General features: G+C 32.5%; 1 protein-coding gene across 1 annotated transcript; it reads left to right on the forward strand.

Annotated features, from left to right (window-relative positions):
* The first annotated feature begins 6,360 nt into the window (after window positions 1-6,360).
* LOC143254584 (uncharacterized) lies at window positions 6,361-18,505 on the forward strand. The gene is made up of 4 exons (XM_076509739.1): window positions 6,361-6,595; window positions 12,985-13,237; window positions 14,724-14,853; window positions 17,166-18,505. The coding sequence occupies exons 1-4, from the start codon at window positions 6,559-6,561 to the stop codon at window positions 17,280-17,282; spliced, it is 537 nt and encodes a 178-aa protein (XP_076365854.1). The 5' UTR covers window positions 6,361-6,558; the 3' UTR covers window positions 17,283-18,505.
* Window positions 18,506-20,397: the final 1,892 nt, after the last annotated feature.

A 20,397-nucleotide genomic window follows, 5' to 3' on the forward strand; every position in this document is an offset into this window, starting at 1 on the left:
AATTAAAAATGGCTAAAACAGTTAGTTCGCGAGTAGCCTGCACTCAATCTAACGGAAACTTTCTTACTCATATCGAAAGGCATTCGTTGTATTTCAACTGATTTGCTTTTTATTGCTATATTTTCGTTCGAATTACAACATATAAAAATTTTAGCATGTATCGTTATTAAATTCTAATTTTGAAAACGTGAAACAAATGTGCATTGTTCAAAATGTATTGTCATCTGTATATATCATAAAAAAACATAAGAACACCTCAACATACTACATGGTGCATCATTTCGTCTCTTAGGTTGTTGTCAAAGTGAGTTTCACATCACTTTGTTGATTGTAAAGTATCAAAACCAAAACAGAATCAAATTAAGGATCTTTATCAACTTTTTTTTTGAAGGGGTAAGGGACAAAGCCTCCAAAAAAAAAATGGAGAGAAAAAAAACATGGTTCACACATGAATACTACTTGAGGTCATAAACCGGAATAGAAGCAATCTATATTAAAGGCCAGAAGAATTAGGACCCTGAACGATTTTAGTTTTTTAAAATGTTGAATGTACAAAGAAGTTTAGTTTGGGAGCATTTGCTCTAAGCTTTACCTGTATTACTTAACACACATTCAAGTTGCGCATACAAAACATTTTACACATGAGTTCTCTTAATAAACAAATGATATTGAGCACACAGCTCACAGAAGGAAATATTTAAAAAGACACACTTGGACATCGTTAAACTAATTACATTCCTCTACTTTAATTTAAGTAAAAGTATTATTACATTTTCTACTTTTTATTAATTGATTATTTAAGCAATGATTAAAATAAATGTAAAGATACTTTACTCTTGTGCATGACATAATATTAACAATGAAACTTACAACGCACTTTATGCATGTGCACAACTTCTATTTCGTAATAAAGAATGAAGTAATCCACGCGATCTTATACAGGTCAATAAACTCAAAGACTCTCCCAGCTTCCTAATTGTAGCATGTGTGCTGCCTACCTGATTAGTATACTATGGAATTTTATTTTGACAAAAAAAAAATAAGTGTCGTTGTGTATCATGACTCGTGTTACTTGTACTAGTGAGTTGCACGAACGAGATTTGTAATTATACACGTGTATCAAAGCTCAAAAGACAATCAAACCGATGTTAAGTAATAAAGTCACGATACTAAATTTTTCTGTTTTATTGAAGTATACAAATGAATAGGGTTTTTGCGTGTTTACTGACCCCTCAGTTTTTTAAATCTGACAAAGAAATAATAATAAAACCCAATATAAAATTTATTTAAGTGTATTAAAGTGATATACTTTCTATTTTCTATATTTTGTGCAAAATACCAAAAATTAAAATATTTATTGGTTTAATCAAAATTTAAGTGTAATAAAATAAAATATTTTGGAAAGTCCATAAATTAGAATCAATCAATAAGTCACAAAACTGATCTGTTTTAAGCTTTCGGGTTGCTTCTAATAATTGTTTTCTCTCTTACAAACTGAACGTATAATCACAAAAATATCTGTCCACGCTGAAAACTATTTCATACAATTTTTCAAATACTTCATGTCCTGTTAAAAGTAAATCAACATATTTCGATTTCTCTAGTAATTCAGTGTTCATTTTTAAATAATAGGTTTAAAACTTTATTTATCAGTTTGTGATCTAAGTAAAAATTGCTTCTCAAAATCAACAATATAGCTTATTTCTTGTTCATTATAGAGAAAACAAAGTAAGTGCTCGGTAAGTTGATTTAGAATTTTGTAACACTATTAACTGAGTTTTAAAAATATATGTACCTGTTAGAGAAATAAATCATATATTTTTAAAAGGGAGGCTAAGTAAAGTAGAATAGTTTTCTTCGGAAAAAAAAGATTAACAAATGTGTGTTTGTCATTTACTTAAATATTTTCCTGATTACTAATTTTCCATGATTAGTTCTTAAAGATTAAGCCCGGCATGGCCAAGCGTGTTAAAGCGTGCGACTCGTAATCTGAGGGTCGCGGGTTCGCATCCCCGTCGCGCCAAACATGCTCGCCCTTTCAGCCGTGGGGGCGTTATAATGTTACGATCAATCCCACTATTCGTTGATAAAAGAGTAGCCGAAGAGTTAGCGGTGGGTGGTGATGACTAGCTGCCTTCCCTCTAGTCTTACACTGCTAAATTAGGGAAGGCTAGCACAGATAGCCCTCGAGTAGCTTTGTGCGAAATTCAAAAACAAACAAACAAATCTTAAAGATTAAAGAGGTTTATGATGACGTATTTACAATCATATTCTGTAATATCCCAGAGAGACAGAAAAAAAAATTATGTAACTATGCATTCAAAAGCAATTCAATATTTTCATTAATGATTTTTAAATAAACATACAATGTTTGGTGCATGGCAAACATTTTACTTCTGCGTAACTTTATTATATTGTTCGATTAGATTTATAAATGGAATGCCCCGTATTTCGGTAGGTAAGACATGGTATACAAAATTAACCCACAAGGAAAACTTTTCCAATGAAAGGAAAAACGTGTATTTGGTTGTTTCTTTGTTTTCTGCAAAGCTACACGAGATTTACCTGTGCTACTTGTCCTTAATTTTAAAGTAGTATGCCAAAAGCAAGGCAGCTAATCTACACCGCTTACTGTTAATTCTTGAGTTAATTTTGTCAGATTAAATAATGAAATTTAACGGCTACTTTTATGAGGTATCTATTCTTCCAAATATTTATATGTATGTTTGTGTGTGTATACATATAGCTAGTTATAAACATAAAACAAGTCTAAACAAAAATAAAAAAAACGCTGGACCAATTTAAAGGATACCCAGGTTATATGCTATAATGTGCGATATAAAATGTATCCTATGTTTCAGAGGTGACTCAAGAAGTAGGCTTCACATTGCAGTTGGAATACACCGTCTATCAATTTTAACTTTAAAGGAATAGCAACAGAAATTAAAATAATATAAACAGAAATAGAAATTAGGAGACCGAGATATGGGTGCTAAAGACCATAACGTCCCATATCTATATCGCCCTTCACTGTCTGCAGACAGTTGTGAGAAGATAACTGCTTTTCAAGGCATGTATTTTTATGCGTTTTTATTATTTTTACATTATTTGTTAATTTTGACTTTTTATATATTAATTAAAGTAAAACTTGCAGTAATGAAGGAAAGTATGGCGCCCAAACAGCCATTTGTAGTGAACAGTTTATTGTAAAGTTTTAATTATTACTGTCTAACTCTAGGCATTGCATCCTTCATTGGATTAGATGGCAGTCTGCATCTTGTTGTGCAATTAACTGTTCACAGGGCATGATACATGTTCTAAGACAATATTTTCGTAATCATACTAAACGGCACAGAATGTTCTAACGTATGTAACAAAATGTGTTTCACCCAAAAAATAAAAATCTAAAACACCCAGAAAGTTCGTCAATCAAAACTCGGTGGTTGATATTTTTCAGCCCTTGTATTTAATTGCAGGAGAAGAATGAATAAAAACATACTGCTGTGCTGAATTGGGGTACTTGGAAGAAAAAAAGAGCTAGTATGTGATATAAAAGTTTTAAAATGGTCAGGCCGAATTCGTAATGCTAAATGCAATCGTTTTTAACTTGAAGCTGGTCGTCACTTCTTTTTCGTAAATACGCATTTCAAAAATTGGGGATGTATATTTGCGTTTCATAGTGAGTCTTAGTTTTTATGTAGCAATTGTTTGTTATAAGTTAAACTGTTTTGAAATACTGATATGACAGGAAATTTTTTTAAAAATAACGAAACTTTTTTTTTCTAAAATCATCAATAAATTTGAAATATAAAGATAATTATCATTTAAGACAATACTTACTTAACATCGAAATATTTTAAAACAAGAACCCATGTGCGGGCCCTTTGGACATATACGACAGTTGTATTGTACTAGATTAGCTGCTAAGAGGAGGTTGACAGCTAACGACAAACATGCTCTGCAATGCTGTTGTTTTTCAGACGTTAAGGGTTCGAATCCTCGTCGCACCAAACATGCTCGCCCTTTCAGCCGTGGAGGCGTTATAATGTTACAGTCAAAATCCCAATATTTGTTGGTAAAAGAGTAGCCCAAGATTTGGCAGTGGCTGGTGATGACCAGCTGCCTTCCCTCTAGTCTTACACCACTAAATTAGGGACGGCCTGCACGGGTAGCCCTCATGTAGCTTTGCGCGAAATTCAAAATAAACCAAACCAAACTATTTTAGATTAAATCGGTTTCAAACAATGTGACATAAACTCTTTCCTTGAGCTGTTACAAAGAGAACGATTTTGGTACGCAAGGCTTCATTGTTTTTTTTGTTGTTATTGTTTTTACGTCAGTGGTTGGGAACTTTTCTGAAAGGATGATAAAAGACTCTTTGTAAGGCCATTCAACAAAGTTGACACTTTTAATAGCCCCCAAGTAGTTAACTAAGTCCAGGATATAAATTTTTATTTCATATTCTTGATGCTCTGGTTACACATTTCATTCAGAAATCTCTTTCTGAAAGTGTCTGTGGTTATTCATTGAAGACATACTTATGCATAAAACAAGCTAGCTTACTTTAAAGAAGATATATTAAATGCCATTTAAAGAAAATATATTAAATGTTATTTAAAGAAGATATATTAAATATGATTTGCCCCCCCCGCTAGTACAGCGGTATGTGTCCGGATTTATAACGCTAAAATCAGGGGTTCGATTCCCCTTGGTAAGCTGAGCAAATAGCCCTTGTGGCGTTGTTATAAGAAAACACACACACACTTAAATGTGATTTAAAGAAAATATATTAAATATTATTTCTAAAAAAAAAGTTCTCTGACATTCAAAGTACTATTTCGCAACTTCTAATTTGTTTGTTTTTTTTAATTTCGTGCAAAGCTACACGAGGGCTATCTGCGCTATCCGTCCCTAAATTAACAGCGCAAGACTAAAGAGAAGGCTAGTCAGCTCCAACCATCGCCAACTTTTGAGCTACTCTTTTACTAATGAACAGTGGGATTGGCCTTTATATTGTAACGCCCCCACAGCTGAAAGGGCGAGTATATTGGGTGTGAGGGGGATTCGAACCCGCGACGCTCAGATTGCGAGTCGAGCGACTTAACCACCTGGCCATGTCGCGTCACGAATAGAAGGATCTAACTCTGGTAAAGCGACACAAGTCACATGTACACAATTTATTTCCATGACATGTTTGTTCAACTGTCCTATACCTGAAGCAGATTGAGAATGAAATGGGCTGAAAGGACAAGTATGTTTTTGAGTGACGGGGATTCGAACCCGTGACCGTCCAATTACGAGGTTTAAAATAAGCATGTGATGTAATTAACAATCTTCCCAGTACATCCAGCATAGTAAAACTGATACAAAATTTGTTTCCCACAGAATGTGTTGCAGTTATCACAATTAAGCTACTAAGATTTGTTTTTCACCATGTGTCTCAATTACGTTGATACCTTTCTTTCTCTCAAAATTCTTGGCAAGACCTTATGTATAAACTCACCAGGTTTTATCTATAAGATGCATTCAGTGAATATCATAATTTTGTATTCTTATTGAGTAACTGAACTAAACAATTTTAGTTCTTATTAAATATTAGAACCGATTAGGGATTGCAGCATCTTGTTGTAGGAACTTTAACTGTTGATTTACACATGAATACGCATTATTTAGGTTAATTAAATATCAAAATCTTTCTATTGAGAAACAAGCCGAGTAGTTATATCATAAATATGGTTAATTGAGATTATATTCTAACACTATTACATTCAAGTGAAAATTAAATATTGTAAAAACAAATAAATTGCAGATATTTGTTTTCCATATTCTGTTTAATTTATTTATTGCTACCCAAGATCAAAAGTGTGTAACAGATAACATTTTAATTCTGTCTTGTTACTCCCATAAACAATAAACAACAGAAACAGTTTTATATTTTATAAATTTAAAATATTAGATCAGTAAATCATTTTAACCATGTGTCGTACAGTTTTCGTAAAATAATTCTAAAAAAGTAGACAGATTATTAAATACGTATATTAATAAATTCTCAGTTCACGATATCTAGTTTTCATTGAGCTTGAAACAAAGATCTAATAAAGAACTGTATAATCCATGTTTCTGGCTATATTTTCGTGTGGGTATGATCACGTTATCAGTGTTAGTAAAAATAAATAACAGTTTCTGCACCATGTAATATCTAGCTATCTTTGTGTACACACAGTTGTAAGATTTTGCATACACACAGTGAACCAGCAATTTACATACGTGATATATTTGTAAACGCATCCTTACATTCGTATTTCATTACATTCTTGCAACATTGTACGAGTTGGGCATGTTTTTATCAACTAAAACGGCCACGCGGTTATTTGCGTCATCGTAAGAGTATAAGCGCGTGTACTGCTGAAACGTACGCCTCTAGTCCCGTAAATACAGCTAAGATGAAAAGATTTAGCTTCGTTTCGGTCACGGAAGAAATTTAGCAATAATTACTGCGTTCAAATATTTAGCCAGTTGAAGCTCTAAATACAAAGCAAAAAGATAACCAAGAAAGAGATGGATTGCGAAAAAGCCAAAATATCTGTTTATAAAGGTAATTTGCAGTGATAAGTATTGTTTTAGTTCATATAGATTTAATATCACAGTATGAAATATACAATAGTTGCTTTTCTAGCTTGTTAAGTGTACAAAGAACGACAGATGAGATAGAATAATAACATTCTAGATTATGAGTCATGGATTATGCAGAATGATCGAGACAAACTTAATGGGAGCTAGGTAAATAACATTTAAAGATATTAAGAAAAATAAAACACAAACTATATGAGCTTGAAGGACAGAAACATGAAGAGAAAAGAGAAAGTGCAAAATGAAAATCTAAAAGAGAGAATAAAACAGGAAATTAGTTGCAGAAGGTGAAAAAAAGAGAGAGATAGAAAACAAAAATCTAAAGACTTAATTAAAGGGTTTGTTTTGTTTGTTTGTTTTGGAATTTCGCACAAAGCTACTCGAGGGCTATCTGTGCTAGCCGTCCCTAATTTAGCAGTGTAAGACTAGAGGGAAGGCAGCTAGTCATCACCACCCACCTCCAACTCTTGGGCTACTCTTTTACCAACGAATAGTGGGATTGACCGTCACATTATACACCCCCACGGCTGGGAGGGCGAGCATGTTTAGCGCGACGGGGGCGCGAACCCGCGACCCTCGGATTACGAGTCGCTAATTAAAGGGAGAAATAGACAAAATATAGTGTAGGATAATATGGCACAATACAAACAAACAATGGCAAACTTTAAGTAAAAAGTTAAAATGTGTGGAAAAGAAAGAAGTAAGTTTGATGAGTTGGACATAACAGAAGTCATCAGTAAATTGTAAGAACAATGTATATTTTGAATACTGCTAAACGACATTAATAATTCACTTCTGAAGTAATATTCTAATTCTGATTTAAATTTTTACTTCTGGACGACTAACATGTATTTTTGTGTGAACAATTTTAGAAATAAGTTTTATATAATCAAGGATTTTGTGATATAGATTGAAAATCAGTTTGAAACATTAATAAAAAAAGAAGAGGTAAATATGAATTCTGAGAACCAGTGAGTTACATGTTACATGAAGCAGGAAGGAAAACTGTTTAAAAGAAGTGAATAAGTAGTAGAAACAAAACCTGGATGAATGATGAGATTATAAAAAAAGAAGACAGAATAAGACAACAGTTAAGAAATATAGAGAAGTGAAAACCAGGCGTTTGTGAGGGAAAGCAATTTTTTTCAATTGAAAATGTTATTGAGAATTGTATAACCGATAACATTCCAAGAAGAATGAGAATCAAATTAGCAATGAATCAGTAATTTTGGAAAAAGAAGTATAGGAAGCCATTAGAAATCAAAATGAAATCACTGGCTGAATGAGCGAGATATAGTCAGAATATTTAAAGAGGGTGGACAATTTAGAGATTAAATGAAAGATTACAGTTAGTAATTCAACTTGTAGATGAAGGATAATGTCAAAAGACTTGAAAAGGTTTGTTTTTGTGCTGATCCTCAAGAATAACATAGCTAAGGAGTTTAGCCAGTGCAGGATTATCAGCGTAGTCAATAACACTTTCAAAGTACTGCTAAAGATAATCCACAATTATATCAAACATAAGGTAGAAAATAAGCTCTCGAAAGACCAGAATGGTTTTAAAAGAGGTCAGAGGCCGCAAGAGAGAATGATGAATCTTAGGATTTTTGGTGAAAGACCCACAGAAGTGTGAACAACTACTTATGTATGTTTCTCAGACTTTGGAAGACTTTTAATGTGTTAACCATAATGTATCAGTATGGTGTCGACGAAGCAGGTATCAGAATTCACAGTTTGCCCATGAAGAGGAAAGGCCTGCCTTCGGGTTATAGGATTTTTTATCATTATGTAATTAGAATTCTGAATAATTTATTCTGGAGTTAGGAAGCAGTGGTTCGAATTCATGAAGAATTAAATATTTAGTTTGTGGTTAAGAGAGTCATACGGAAAGAATGTGTACTGTTACTGAAGTTATATAATTTTTATGCAGCATGGTTGACGAGAGAGGTAATCATTGATAAACAACGCTCAAGGCGAGCGGAAAATAAAATCTGTAACAATAGACATGCGTAATATACAGCACTTGTGGATGAATCTGAAACAGAAATACAGCAGTTACTTGACAGGTTTCTTAATAAAAGAGAATAATTTTGATTTATAATAAATGTCAACAAAACTACGACAGTGATAAGTAATATAAAATAAAACTTAAATCCACTGTTACGGAACAAGTTTATGTAAATTCAAAATTCGACGATTTTATGTATCCTCTCCAGTCCAAGTTTTCTACTTTAACATTCCAGCAGAAGTGGAGTGAAGAGAAAAGTTCTTTTACTTCGAAACTTGTATCAGCATAAACTTAATTTTCTGTAATAATCGATCTGAACCTTATTTAAGAAAACGGCAATTCTAAGACCTAAGAAAGCTCCAAGTATTATATCAAAGTAGAAGATAAGGAGTTTGGACAAGTAGAGAAATTTATCTGTATTATATAGACAAGTGTGGTAAACGGATCAAGCAAAGAATAGGAATGGTAAAAAGAGCATTCTTCAATCTCAACATATTGCTCAAGTGATAATTCAAGAAGGAACTACTAAAATTTGGATAAAAAGCATTAGAAAAGTGAGGTTATAAGCAAATGAGAACTATCAGATACAAATAAAAAGAAACTATAGAGTAAATACCAGAAACCATAATACAAAAAATACATGAACTGGATGGTTGTAGGAAATGGAAAAATTTGCTGCTTCGGGCATATAATTAAATAATAGAAGATACTGCCAGATATCCTGTTTTATAAAAATGGAGGAAGAAAACGACAAGAGATGATTAATTTTGCTCTGTGACGTTACAAAAGCATTGGAAATGAAAAATTAATTAAGAAGTTGGTGAAGGAATCGAGAACAATGGAGAAGAATAGTCGTGAATCCTCAGAATTGGAAAGGATATCATGATTAATTAATTATTGTTTTTGAGAAAACACTCTAATGTATATTTCTATATTATTTTCTATTAAAATTACGACCTCAACTAAATATGAAAATAAGAATAAATCTCTGTTAAATTTAAGAGACAGAAAAATAAGAAAAATTATTATTTTTGCCTATTTATGTTGTCCGAATTTTAGTTAATTTTCTGTAAACCCAATAATATTGAGTTGTTAAGTGCGAAATAACTATTCATTTACTTTTACGTCTGTGTTTTATATTATGTTAATGTAACAAGATATAATTTAGTAATTTAAAATATATACTGCACAACACACTAATATAGATTTTCTGCAGCGTGCTTATTTTTAATGTGTTCTTTCAAACAATTTTTGGTATCGAAACTGGCTTATGAATTATTCCATAAAAAAAGAAAGATTTTTATACATGTTTGAAGCTAACCTATAAAAAAGCCAGTGTTTCTCACTTCACACTTGATTTCTCAAAATAAAAGGAGTCAAAAAAGGCAAAATGCATTTATCCAAGTATAACAGTTCAATTATCGTCTGCTCATTACGTGAGGGGGTGCCATGAATCCTCATAAATGTAGGGAGTGCTGGTATAATAAGCCTGAAGTAAAGATGTAGTATGAGATCATCTAGCCTATAGCCAAGTACATACATCTGTCATGAAAGTAAAAATATCGATTCAGTTTTAAACGTAAATCGTTTCTGAATGAACTGTTTTCTGTTATATAATTATTTTTTTCAATACGAAACAACGGACACGTTAACTTGAGAAATCAATGAATATTTTTACAATTATGTTTTCTGTACATTTTTACTTTATACTTTCTGTACATAGATTAACAGCAATATTATGTTACTAGCGTATACCCCGTCAAAAATTGGGGAAAAGTACTACCACCCCACCCTATAGTACATCCTAACCTCACATTTCATTACTAGCTGAAATAAATAAATTTGTGAAATCGAGCTTGACCAACAACAGGCAGAAAAATGTGGTTGAGATAGTCATACGTTCACAAATTCTATTGTGAGCTAACCAAAATTAAGATAATTCATGAAATAAATTCTTGTAATATTATGGAATAATTATTAGTAAAATTCAGTTAGATTAACAACTTCTGATGTATAGAAAAGCCAGTGCGTTTGGGTAACACTACGTTCCAAAAATGGCTTTTATGCCATGTTGTTTAGCTTCATGAAAACGATTTTTCAATGTTATTTTGTGTCTATACGTTCGTAGAGGAAGATATATCATTAAATTAGAGCAGAATTAAAGTAGATATAGATTTGTTCAACATATTAATGATTAAAAAATAGTCAAGAAATATGTTATATATGTGTAGAAATTCATAGAATATTAGATCGCGAGAATGAATATAAATTTCTACAGAATGGATTTTACCAAATTTTATCCTTCGCTCTACGTCAAAATCCCTCTCTGAGAATTTATATCGCGGCTAAAATAATCTTTCTTTTATCGACCTGATGTACTTGTCTAAATATACCACTGAATGTTTTCCTTTGACGTCATACCATCTGCGAAGAATGGAAATCTAGTTAAACGGTAAATCATTCGTTAGACAGATACTTTATTGGCTCGTGTCCAACTGCTTCGTTAATGTCGTTAAATGTTCATGCCTTTACGTTTTTACGTTATGAAATTCTGGTATCTTTAACATTATCTTTAATGTTCTATGTCTGGTTCTGTTTATGCAGCTGTATTCATACCTGTCTTTTGCTTCTCCCTAAATATCAATTGATTTCTACTTATTTTTTTTAATACACAATTCTTATATGTATTTGTTTATCTGTGTATTTAACTTGCCTGCCCTTACTAATCCAACTATCTGTTTTTTCATGTACTACACATTTGCGTGTGTATGTTTATTTGTACTGGTCCTCCGGTAGGACAAGTTTATAAACTTACAACGCTAGAATACATGATTCAATTTACTGCGGTGAATAAAACAGATAACCCAGAGTGATTTTGTTCTAAACCAAACAAATTTGTTCGTGCTAATCAATGCGCTGTTTATTTTTCTCATTTACCTGTCTCAGCTTCATTTTAGTTCCTCGTCTCTCCCTCGTCTATAGTCTAATTGAATATAGTTATGGCTGTTGAATATTGTCATGTTCAAAATTTCATCAAATCATCAAAGTTAGTACTCCCTGTTTTGGACTATTAAATCACTTTATTGAACTGCTTGATGTATTAGGAAAATACATATATTTGTGGAGGCCAGGCACGGCAAGGCACTCGACTTGTAATCCGAGGGTCGCGGGTTCGAATCCTCTTCATACCAAACAGGTTTGACTTTTCAGTCGTGGGAACATTATAACGTGACGGTAAATCTCACCGTTCGTAGGTAAAAGAGTTGGCGGTGTGTGGTGATGACTAGCTATCTTTCCTCGAGTCTTACACTGCTAAATCAGAGACGGCTAGAGCAGATAGCCCTCTTTCAGCTTTAGGCAAAATTAAAAAACAAACAAACATTTGTGAAATATAACGCACGTTCCTCACTCACACTTTTTCGTGCTTACGTCACTAAGAGGTTATGAGCTATAGAAATGACTTAATCGGAACACATTCGACCATAAACAAGCACAAACGAGTTCTAATTGGTAAAGGGTGTCTATTGTCTGACTGCCGAATTAATAAATAAATCAGTTCCATGCGGATGAGAAGTGACTAGCTACCAAGAACATTAAAAATAAATACATTTGAAAATCGTTTTAAAATCTATTCAATTAATATCGCTTTATTTGATTGTGTACTTTTTATTGCAAAATGTATTGTTTTCGGGATACTTAATGAACCAACATTAACTTTTTGTTAAAATTCTATATTTTTTCTATGTATTTATCTTAGTGCTAACCTTGGTTAGAAAAAACTGAAAATGTAACTTTAGTGTACCGAAAATTATTTTGCTTCTTTATAAGTATAGTGAAATTTTAGTACAATGTGCATACTTAAGCAGCGCTTTCACGATAGATACCACTTTACGAAAAGGTGAAAATTTGTAAACAACTCGTCTCTATTTCTCTGTAGGAGTAAATATAATTTAACCCTGTCACGGTTTGGAAAATCCATTGAAGTTTCAATCTCACCACGATAACATGTTAACATTAGAAAGCTTGCGTAATCACTACAGCTTTTATAATACAGTGTGAAGTGTATCATTCAACATGAATTCAGAACATATTTTTAACATATGATATGTTGTTTATTTATGACGCATTTGAATTTTATTGGCAGTCGCTATAAAAGTGACTCTTCGCTCACTCTTAGCCAAAGTTTCTGTATTAAATATAAAAACATCCATTTTTCCTGGAAAAAATAATTTAATTACTACAAAACGTAATTCTACTGGAGCTAAGGTTTTAGTACAATATATTTGTACAATATCTGCAGCTTATTTTATATATTACATACGATAACTCAATGTTCACGTTTACAGGTTCCTACATTCGCCACTCCAGGTCTGATCCTTTACTTCTGCCGAGCTCAAAATGTGTTCTCTGTGAATACAGCGACATCTACAACGTCAGGTTTCAAAAAACAGCATTCTTACAAGAATGCAACCAACAAGTAGGAATCTGTGACCCAAACCCCTATCACCGTTTGGAAAATCTATTGAAATTTCAATCTCACCACGATAACAACATGTTAACATTAGAAAGCTTGCGTAATCACTACAGCTCTTGTTTCTCGTAAGTATTTTAACAAATATCAGACATTATTGAACAAACACAATTTACTTAAAACTATACATAGAAAGTGTTAATGTTGGAAGAAGAAAATGAGAAACATTGTTTTTGAATCTATATATATTTGGTTTGAAGAAAATTAACAGGAAAACAAACATATTTTTATTTTCATACTTACCGTTATCACATTATAACAATAGATGACGCTGTAGTATAGCATATATATGAATATATGTGTGTGTGTAGTTTTAGAGAGAAAAATATCAGTTTTTTTTTTACTGCATCACATTTATTTTCGCATTTCATAAATATTAGATGCCATAGAAATATAAGTTTGTGTAACAGCGATACTTAGTATAAAATGACAAGCAAATAATAAAAAAGAAACAAATCACCAGATTTTTTTTCTATATTTGACTAAAGTCAAAAAGCACGAATTTTTTACACCGGAAACCCTTAGTATGGAGTAGAAGAGTGAAATAAATATTCATTCCACATGAGCATGCTAAGTAGATCTGTAAGCTACACTTTTAGGTAACTCATGTCGTGTATTTGATACGATAGTGTACGAAGTTAACCTAACAAAGTATTGATCTTTTCTCGCTCACATTATCTGTAACCTTTCTAAACCAAGTCGTTTCATATGAAAGAGTTATTTCACATTATTAACTAATTTGAGATAATAGTGTTTATTTTAAAAAGCGCATTAAAAGGCTTAAACATTTAGAAATATGTAAAGATAGCAATGATTTTATTAGACTGACAAGCGATGTGCAGCAGGACTGCAGTGTTAAATTAAGAAACTTTGTATAAACTCAAACTGTACATAATATGTGTACACGCTAAAGGTATTGATGTTGGTTGCCCTCATTGGAAATCTTTAAATTTTGGAAATGTCGAGCTCTGTTCAAATGCTTATGAAATTAAAATATATTCCCAGACTTTAACCACTTTAATAGTGACTGTCAATACATCAGTAGCTCAGAAACAGGGTAGGCGATAGATAGTTTTAGAAGCTTTGCCGTAAGTTCGAAATTAAAACGAAAATTAAAATAATATTAACTATCTTTCAGTGTACCAAAACAGAAAAACTGTGTTGGAAGGAAAATAAAAATGCTCAGGCGTTATTGGCAATAACTCGACTAACGTTAGAAATATGATTAGACAATGTGACCAAATTACTTGTGCTTTGTGTATAATTAAACGACTATAGAAAACTATCAGGCCAGTTTGTTGAACGAAAAACTGAAATTTTACTGAAATGTTTTCTTTTTTGTTTAACATATAACTTTACAGGTTACTAGAGTTTAATTAAATTTGATGAAAACAGCGTTACATTTATAACACAATGAACCACTCCACATATTTGAGAATATTTATTTTTAAAATAAATATTAAAAGTTTAACCTTAAAAATAAACAGAACAACGAAAGTGAATAAATGTTAATTGTGTAGACTAGCTCATATAGTTTATGTGTTATTTCTACAGGTGTGGGGTTAGTTGGATGGATAACCACATTTCCCTGGACTGTTTGGAATGTGGTGGTTACGCTCTGCAACGTCCCTGTCCTGAATGTGAAGGAGAATGCAAGAGTATTTGGAGTAGAGACAAGACAGCTGTAAGTTCAATAAAGAAAGTTGAATAAGTTCTGTCATCTTTGTATATTTGTAACAGAAAGGGACACAGACATTTTGGAATTCTACAGATTCCATCTTAGGTATGTAAACCAAAATAAAATAATTACGTCGTTCTTAAATAAATAACTAAAAATATGTTGCTGCAATAACGATATGTCCCGGCATGGCCAAGCGTGTTAAGGCGTGCGACTCATAATCTGAGGGTCGCGGGTTCGCATCCCCGTCGCGCCAAACATGCTCGCCATTTCAGCCGTGGGGGCGTTATAATGTTACGGTCAATCCCACTATTCGTTGGTAAATGAGTAGCCCAAGAGTTGGCGGTGGGTGGTGATGACTAGCTGCCTTCCCTCTGGTCTTACACTGCTAAATTAGGGAGGGCTAGCACAGATAGCCCTCGGGTAGCTTTGTGCGAAATTCAAAAAACAAACAAGTAATTACGACAATTTAATCAAAACTAAATGACATAGAAAAGTACATGAGCCACAAACAAAAATACTGTACACATCAATAATTGTGCAATTTAACTGAAGACTGCACGTATTGATGAAAGTTGTTTGATGTAGAGAGTTTCTTTAATCAGTAATTTCAGGTCAGTGTTGGCCTCGCAAAGGATATTGAAATTTGATAAATTCGTGTCCAGTTTCTTACACGTGTGGAGACTGTAATGCCTCCTATAATGGCAAAACCAAACGCCATCTAGTAGTTAGGACCAATGAACATATGTGAATTTCCATGAAAATAAAATAGTTGAGTAACTCCTGTTCTTCCTCTATACTCTAACGGAATAACATCCAATCTTCTGTCAAAGTGCACGTTTGTTGATATGTACAGTATTTTGTTTGTTACTCATGTCACTTAGTTTTGATTAAATTATCGTTATTGCAGCAACATATTTTAGTTAGTTATTTAAGAATGATGTAATTATTTTATTGTGCTTTAGAAACTAAAGATGGAATCTGTAGAATTCTGAAACGTCTGTCTGTGTCCCCTTCTGGTATAATAAATAAGATTATTCATATTGATTATCGTTATCCTTTTCATTGCAAAACTTTGTTTTCCTCTGGACATATTGAATGCTAATGCTGTCACTTGCTGACACATTTCATAACTAATTTAAAGCAACATAAAAAATAATGAATTGGAAGCTATTTTGTGTTTATATATTATTTATAATCATAAAACATCAGCTTTACAAATTCAAGTCACTTTCTTTGTTTTAATAACTAACATAAAATTACTAAAAACTTTTTTCATAACTTTTATTTATTACTAACAGACACTATAGTATATTTAGATAGAGTTCATGATTATCAAACATATAATATACAAATCATAAAACATGATCCATAACAAAATAAAAACGCAAAAAATGTATAAGTATTACAATAGGTTTTAAGACTTACTTGTGGGTATATTCTCTAAATTGCAATAAGAATTATGAGAAGGTTCGCGTGTGTGGAGTTGATAAATATTATTTCAGTGGTGAACATAGTTAATTTTGTTATTTTTCGGAAAAAAACAAGTTATTTGAATCTTTTTAGACAACAATTGAAAGTATTTGTTTCGTAAATAATACTATAGACATATTTTTGTGTCCATTAAATAATTTAGAATATATGAAACGATAATATTGATCTATGCATATTACAATGTATTTTAGAAGCAATCTGAAGAATATGCGAGTTCTTATATGACGTCAGTATTGGGTGTAGACATTAATTTGTTATTGACTTTTAGTAATTTAAATATTTATGTAAATTTTAGTGCAAACATAAACGTATTCGTTTAACCACTAAGTTTAAAACTGGAAAAATCGTAATATATCCCCAAAATGATGTAACATTTATATTACAAGCACTGATTACTTCATCATTATAACAAAATTTTAAATTATTTTATAATAATGTATATATTTCTAAGTTACTGATTGCATGACTTGTTATATGTATAGTGTTATACCTTTCTTTCACTGATCATAAAGAACCTATATTTATATATTTCCAGGGTTGTTGATGAAAGGGTAGTATATTCAGAAACCGATAAAAATCAGTGAAAAGTGGTGAACCATATGATAGACTGAGTTTTCATATTTGCTTTTAATATTTTTACAATAAACTTGTGTTTGATGAAAAAAAGTCAAATAAACTAAACAGCATTACGATTATACGGATTAAACATCTCATTTTCACACTTTTTAAAAAAGCAGTTGGATTAAAATGTAGTGTATATATATATATATATTATTATTATTATTAATCTTATCGTTCATTCTATTTATTTTTCATCTTTTCAGTCTCACGAAAGTAAACACGCCAAATGGCAAGGCCAGTGTTATGGCTCTGATAAGTCACACAGTGATAACAGTGAGTCTTTACCAAAAGCCTCAGGGAATCTCAACACAAATTTATGACAAGTTGTTATGAAGAAACAGTAAACTGGATAATTTAAGTAGTTGTAACAAATCAAGTTTGTATGTATATACTGTACAGCACGTGTTTTGAATATGTGAGTTTTTTACGTTAACAAAGGAAGAATTATTACTGTAAGAATTAGATTAATCTTCATTATTGAAGAATTCAATTATTATTAAAGCTCAAAAATAGTATTTGAATGAAGATTATAACAGTATGTGCATATCTGTTGTTGTGTTATACAGTATTTACTCTTGCGTTACTGGTAACGAAAGTTATTAGGCCTCTGAGAAAGCCGGCAAAGCCCTAAAAGGCGTCTGAGTTGAAGAGAATAAAAGAGATAATATTATTTATAGTTAATCATAAAACAAAATTACATGATAAATTATTTTAACTGATTCAGCACCCTACCATGCATTATGACACTAAGCGTCCAAATGTGACTAAACTGAAATGAGTACTGAGACAAAATTTCTGGTAAATAATTATTAATCATCATAGTTGAATAATAATACAATACACCTCATGAGAGATGTTGACAAAAATATTCACGTAAGTTAATTTTTTTAGCCACCTGTAATCTGTTTGTTCGAAATTAAATTCAAAGCTACACAAAGGGTTATCTGTGTTTTGCCCCTTACAGGTATCGAAACCCGATTTCTAACTATGCGAATCCGTAGATATGCCGCTGTGCCACAGGTGGCGCCAGCTATAAGTAGTATTTTATTGTAAACCAAATAATTATAAACAAATTCAATATATATATTTTAGATATAATGGTATTAAGATAAATATTTTTCATGTGTCAAAATATTGAAAACATAAAGTCGAGTAAACTATATAGCTGAGTCTGGTGGTGTTTTATGGAGCACAGCAACTAAGCTATCTACGTTAACTGAGAAAGAGAAATAACTTTATAGCACGATCTTCATAAAAATCAAGAAAGGTATTTGTTATTAACCTTTTTGGTGCATTATTATTATTAACTATATATCAATGAATAGACTATAATGTTGTACAGCTTGTATAAATGTGATATTTTTTATTACTTGTATGTATTTTGTATTTCTGGTTGTATATTCAATCAAGTTTTTAGTAAATTTGTTTCAATCAATCCATTGCTTTTTTAAACCAGAATAAAACAAAAAGAAAGAAACTATGAGTGTGCTGTAATACAGCTGTTTCACTTTGTTTCTAAAAACCAGTTTAAAACTGTGAAAATACTGTCTTCCTTCTTTTCTAAGCCTATTTTCGCATTACTGACACGCAGAATTAGATTGTTGTATTAAAAACACGCAAAATAACTATGAAATGTGCTTTCTTCTGAGTAAATCCAAATTAACGGACAAATAACAAAATATTCATATTCATTCTAATTGGATATCTATACTTAATATGTACTTTACTATGAATAAAATTAGCTTATACTTTACACAACCTTTAATCCGATAAAACTTCGTCGTTACGTTTTATTTTTGCTCTTTCATTTCCAAATTATACACTGCACAATATTTTTTTAAATGTTTTGCTTCCTGAAAAGTTTTTGCTGATTGTTACAGGTACCTGGTGGATATGCACAAATATAGTTTTGGTTTTGCTTCATCACGTCGGAACTCTGAGAAACACACAGTTACCGGCAATAACGTATTTAATTGCGTTTATGTTTCTAATACGCTATTAAGTTCAACATAATTAAAAGTGTTTTGCTCCTGATTGTCGTTTGTATTCAATGTACGGTGCATCATGTTGCAGTGTTAAACAGTAGTCAGCAAGCATTGACGGATTCCAATTGCTCTGATATCGTTTTTTCATTGTAGCAATGTCCTGGTGAAAGCTTTCATAGTGTTCGTCACTGTTGCACTTCATTATTTTGTATGCTTTGAGAAGTTTGTCTTCCAGCTGAATGTAGTGTAGGGCTCTTTAATTGCCAAGAAAATTGTCAACAACATCTTTGAAGGCTTTCCAGGCAATCTTTTCCGGCCCAACTAACAGATCTTCGAACCCGCTTGTCGCTCATAACGTGTCTGATCTGAGGGTCAACAAAAATGCCCTCTTTGATCTTAACGTCAGTTATTTTTAAATAACGAAACCTTCGCCTTTTTTGTTAATTGCATTCACAAAGTTCTTCATAAGTCCCAATTTTATATAAAGAGGAGGCAAAAAAACCTTTGCCGGGTCGACAAGCGGTTCATGCGCCACATTTTTCTGTCCTGGGACTAACTTTTTACGGAGTGGCCAGCTCTGTCTAGAATAATGTGACTCTTTGGCACGACTGTCCCATTCACAGATGAAACAACAGTACTTTGTATAGCCGAGCTGCAGTTCCAGTAACAGAGCAATGACTTTCAGATCTCCACAGATATTCTAGTTGTACTTGCTGTACTGGATGTGCTTTAGCAACATTTCCATGTTCTCGTAGGTTTCTTTTATGTGTGCTGAATAGCCAACAGGTATTGAAGGGTGAACGTTTTCAATGTGTAACAGAACAGCTTTGAGGCTTAATATTGATGAATCAATAAAGAGACGCCACTCTTGCGGGTCATGGTCACAATCCAAAGCAGAGAACAATTCTTCGATGTCAACACAGAAACAGAGACTGTCAACTTGTACAAAGAATTTGGTTATATCATCTTGGCGGCTTCGAAAAACAGAAATTTTCGTACCTGGTGACAGCAAACACCATTTCTGCAGTCTCGAACCCAGCAATTCGGCTTTTGCTTTTGACTCACCCAAATCTCTGACCAGATCGTATAATTCTGACTGTGTTATGAGATGTGGATCACCTGAGGAGCACGGTTTAAAATCCGGATCAACGTCACTGCTAGTTCCCTGCATTGCAGTTTCTTCATCTGGTTCGTCTAAGGTCCATTCCGCTGGTGGTTTCGGAATTGGAAGACTGTCGTCATGTGGTACGGGTCTCATTGCTGTAGGCAGATTACGGTATTCAATTGACTTCTTGTTTTTGGTAGAGAAACCAGACACATTAGTCAAACAAAAGTAACAGTCCCTCACATGGCATTGTCTTTCGAGTGCCTCTGAGCCAAGCTCTCAGACAGACAGCACATGTCGCACAACAAATGAGATTTGCCCATTCCTTTTCTTGATCAACAATTT

The sequence above is a fragment of the Tachypleus tridentatus genome, chromosome 6 (assembly GCF_004210375.1).
Source record: "Tachypleus tridentatus isolate NWPU-2018 chromosome 6, ASM421037v1, whole genome shotgun sequence".
Classification (NCBI taxonomy): Eukaryota; Metazoa; Arthropoda; class Merostomata; order Xiphosura; family Limulidae; genus Tachypleus; species Tachypleus tridentatus.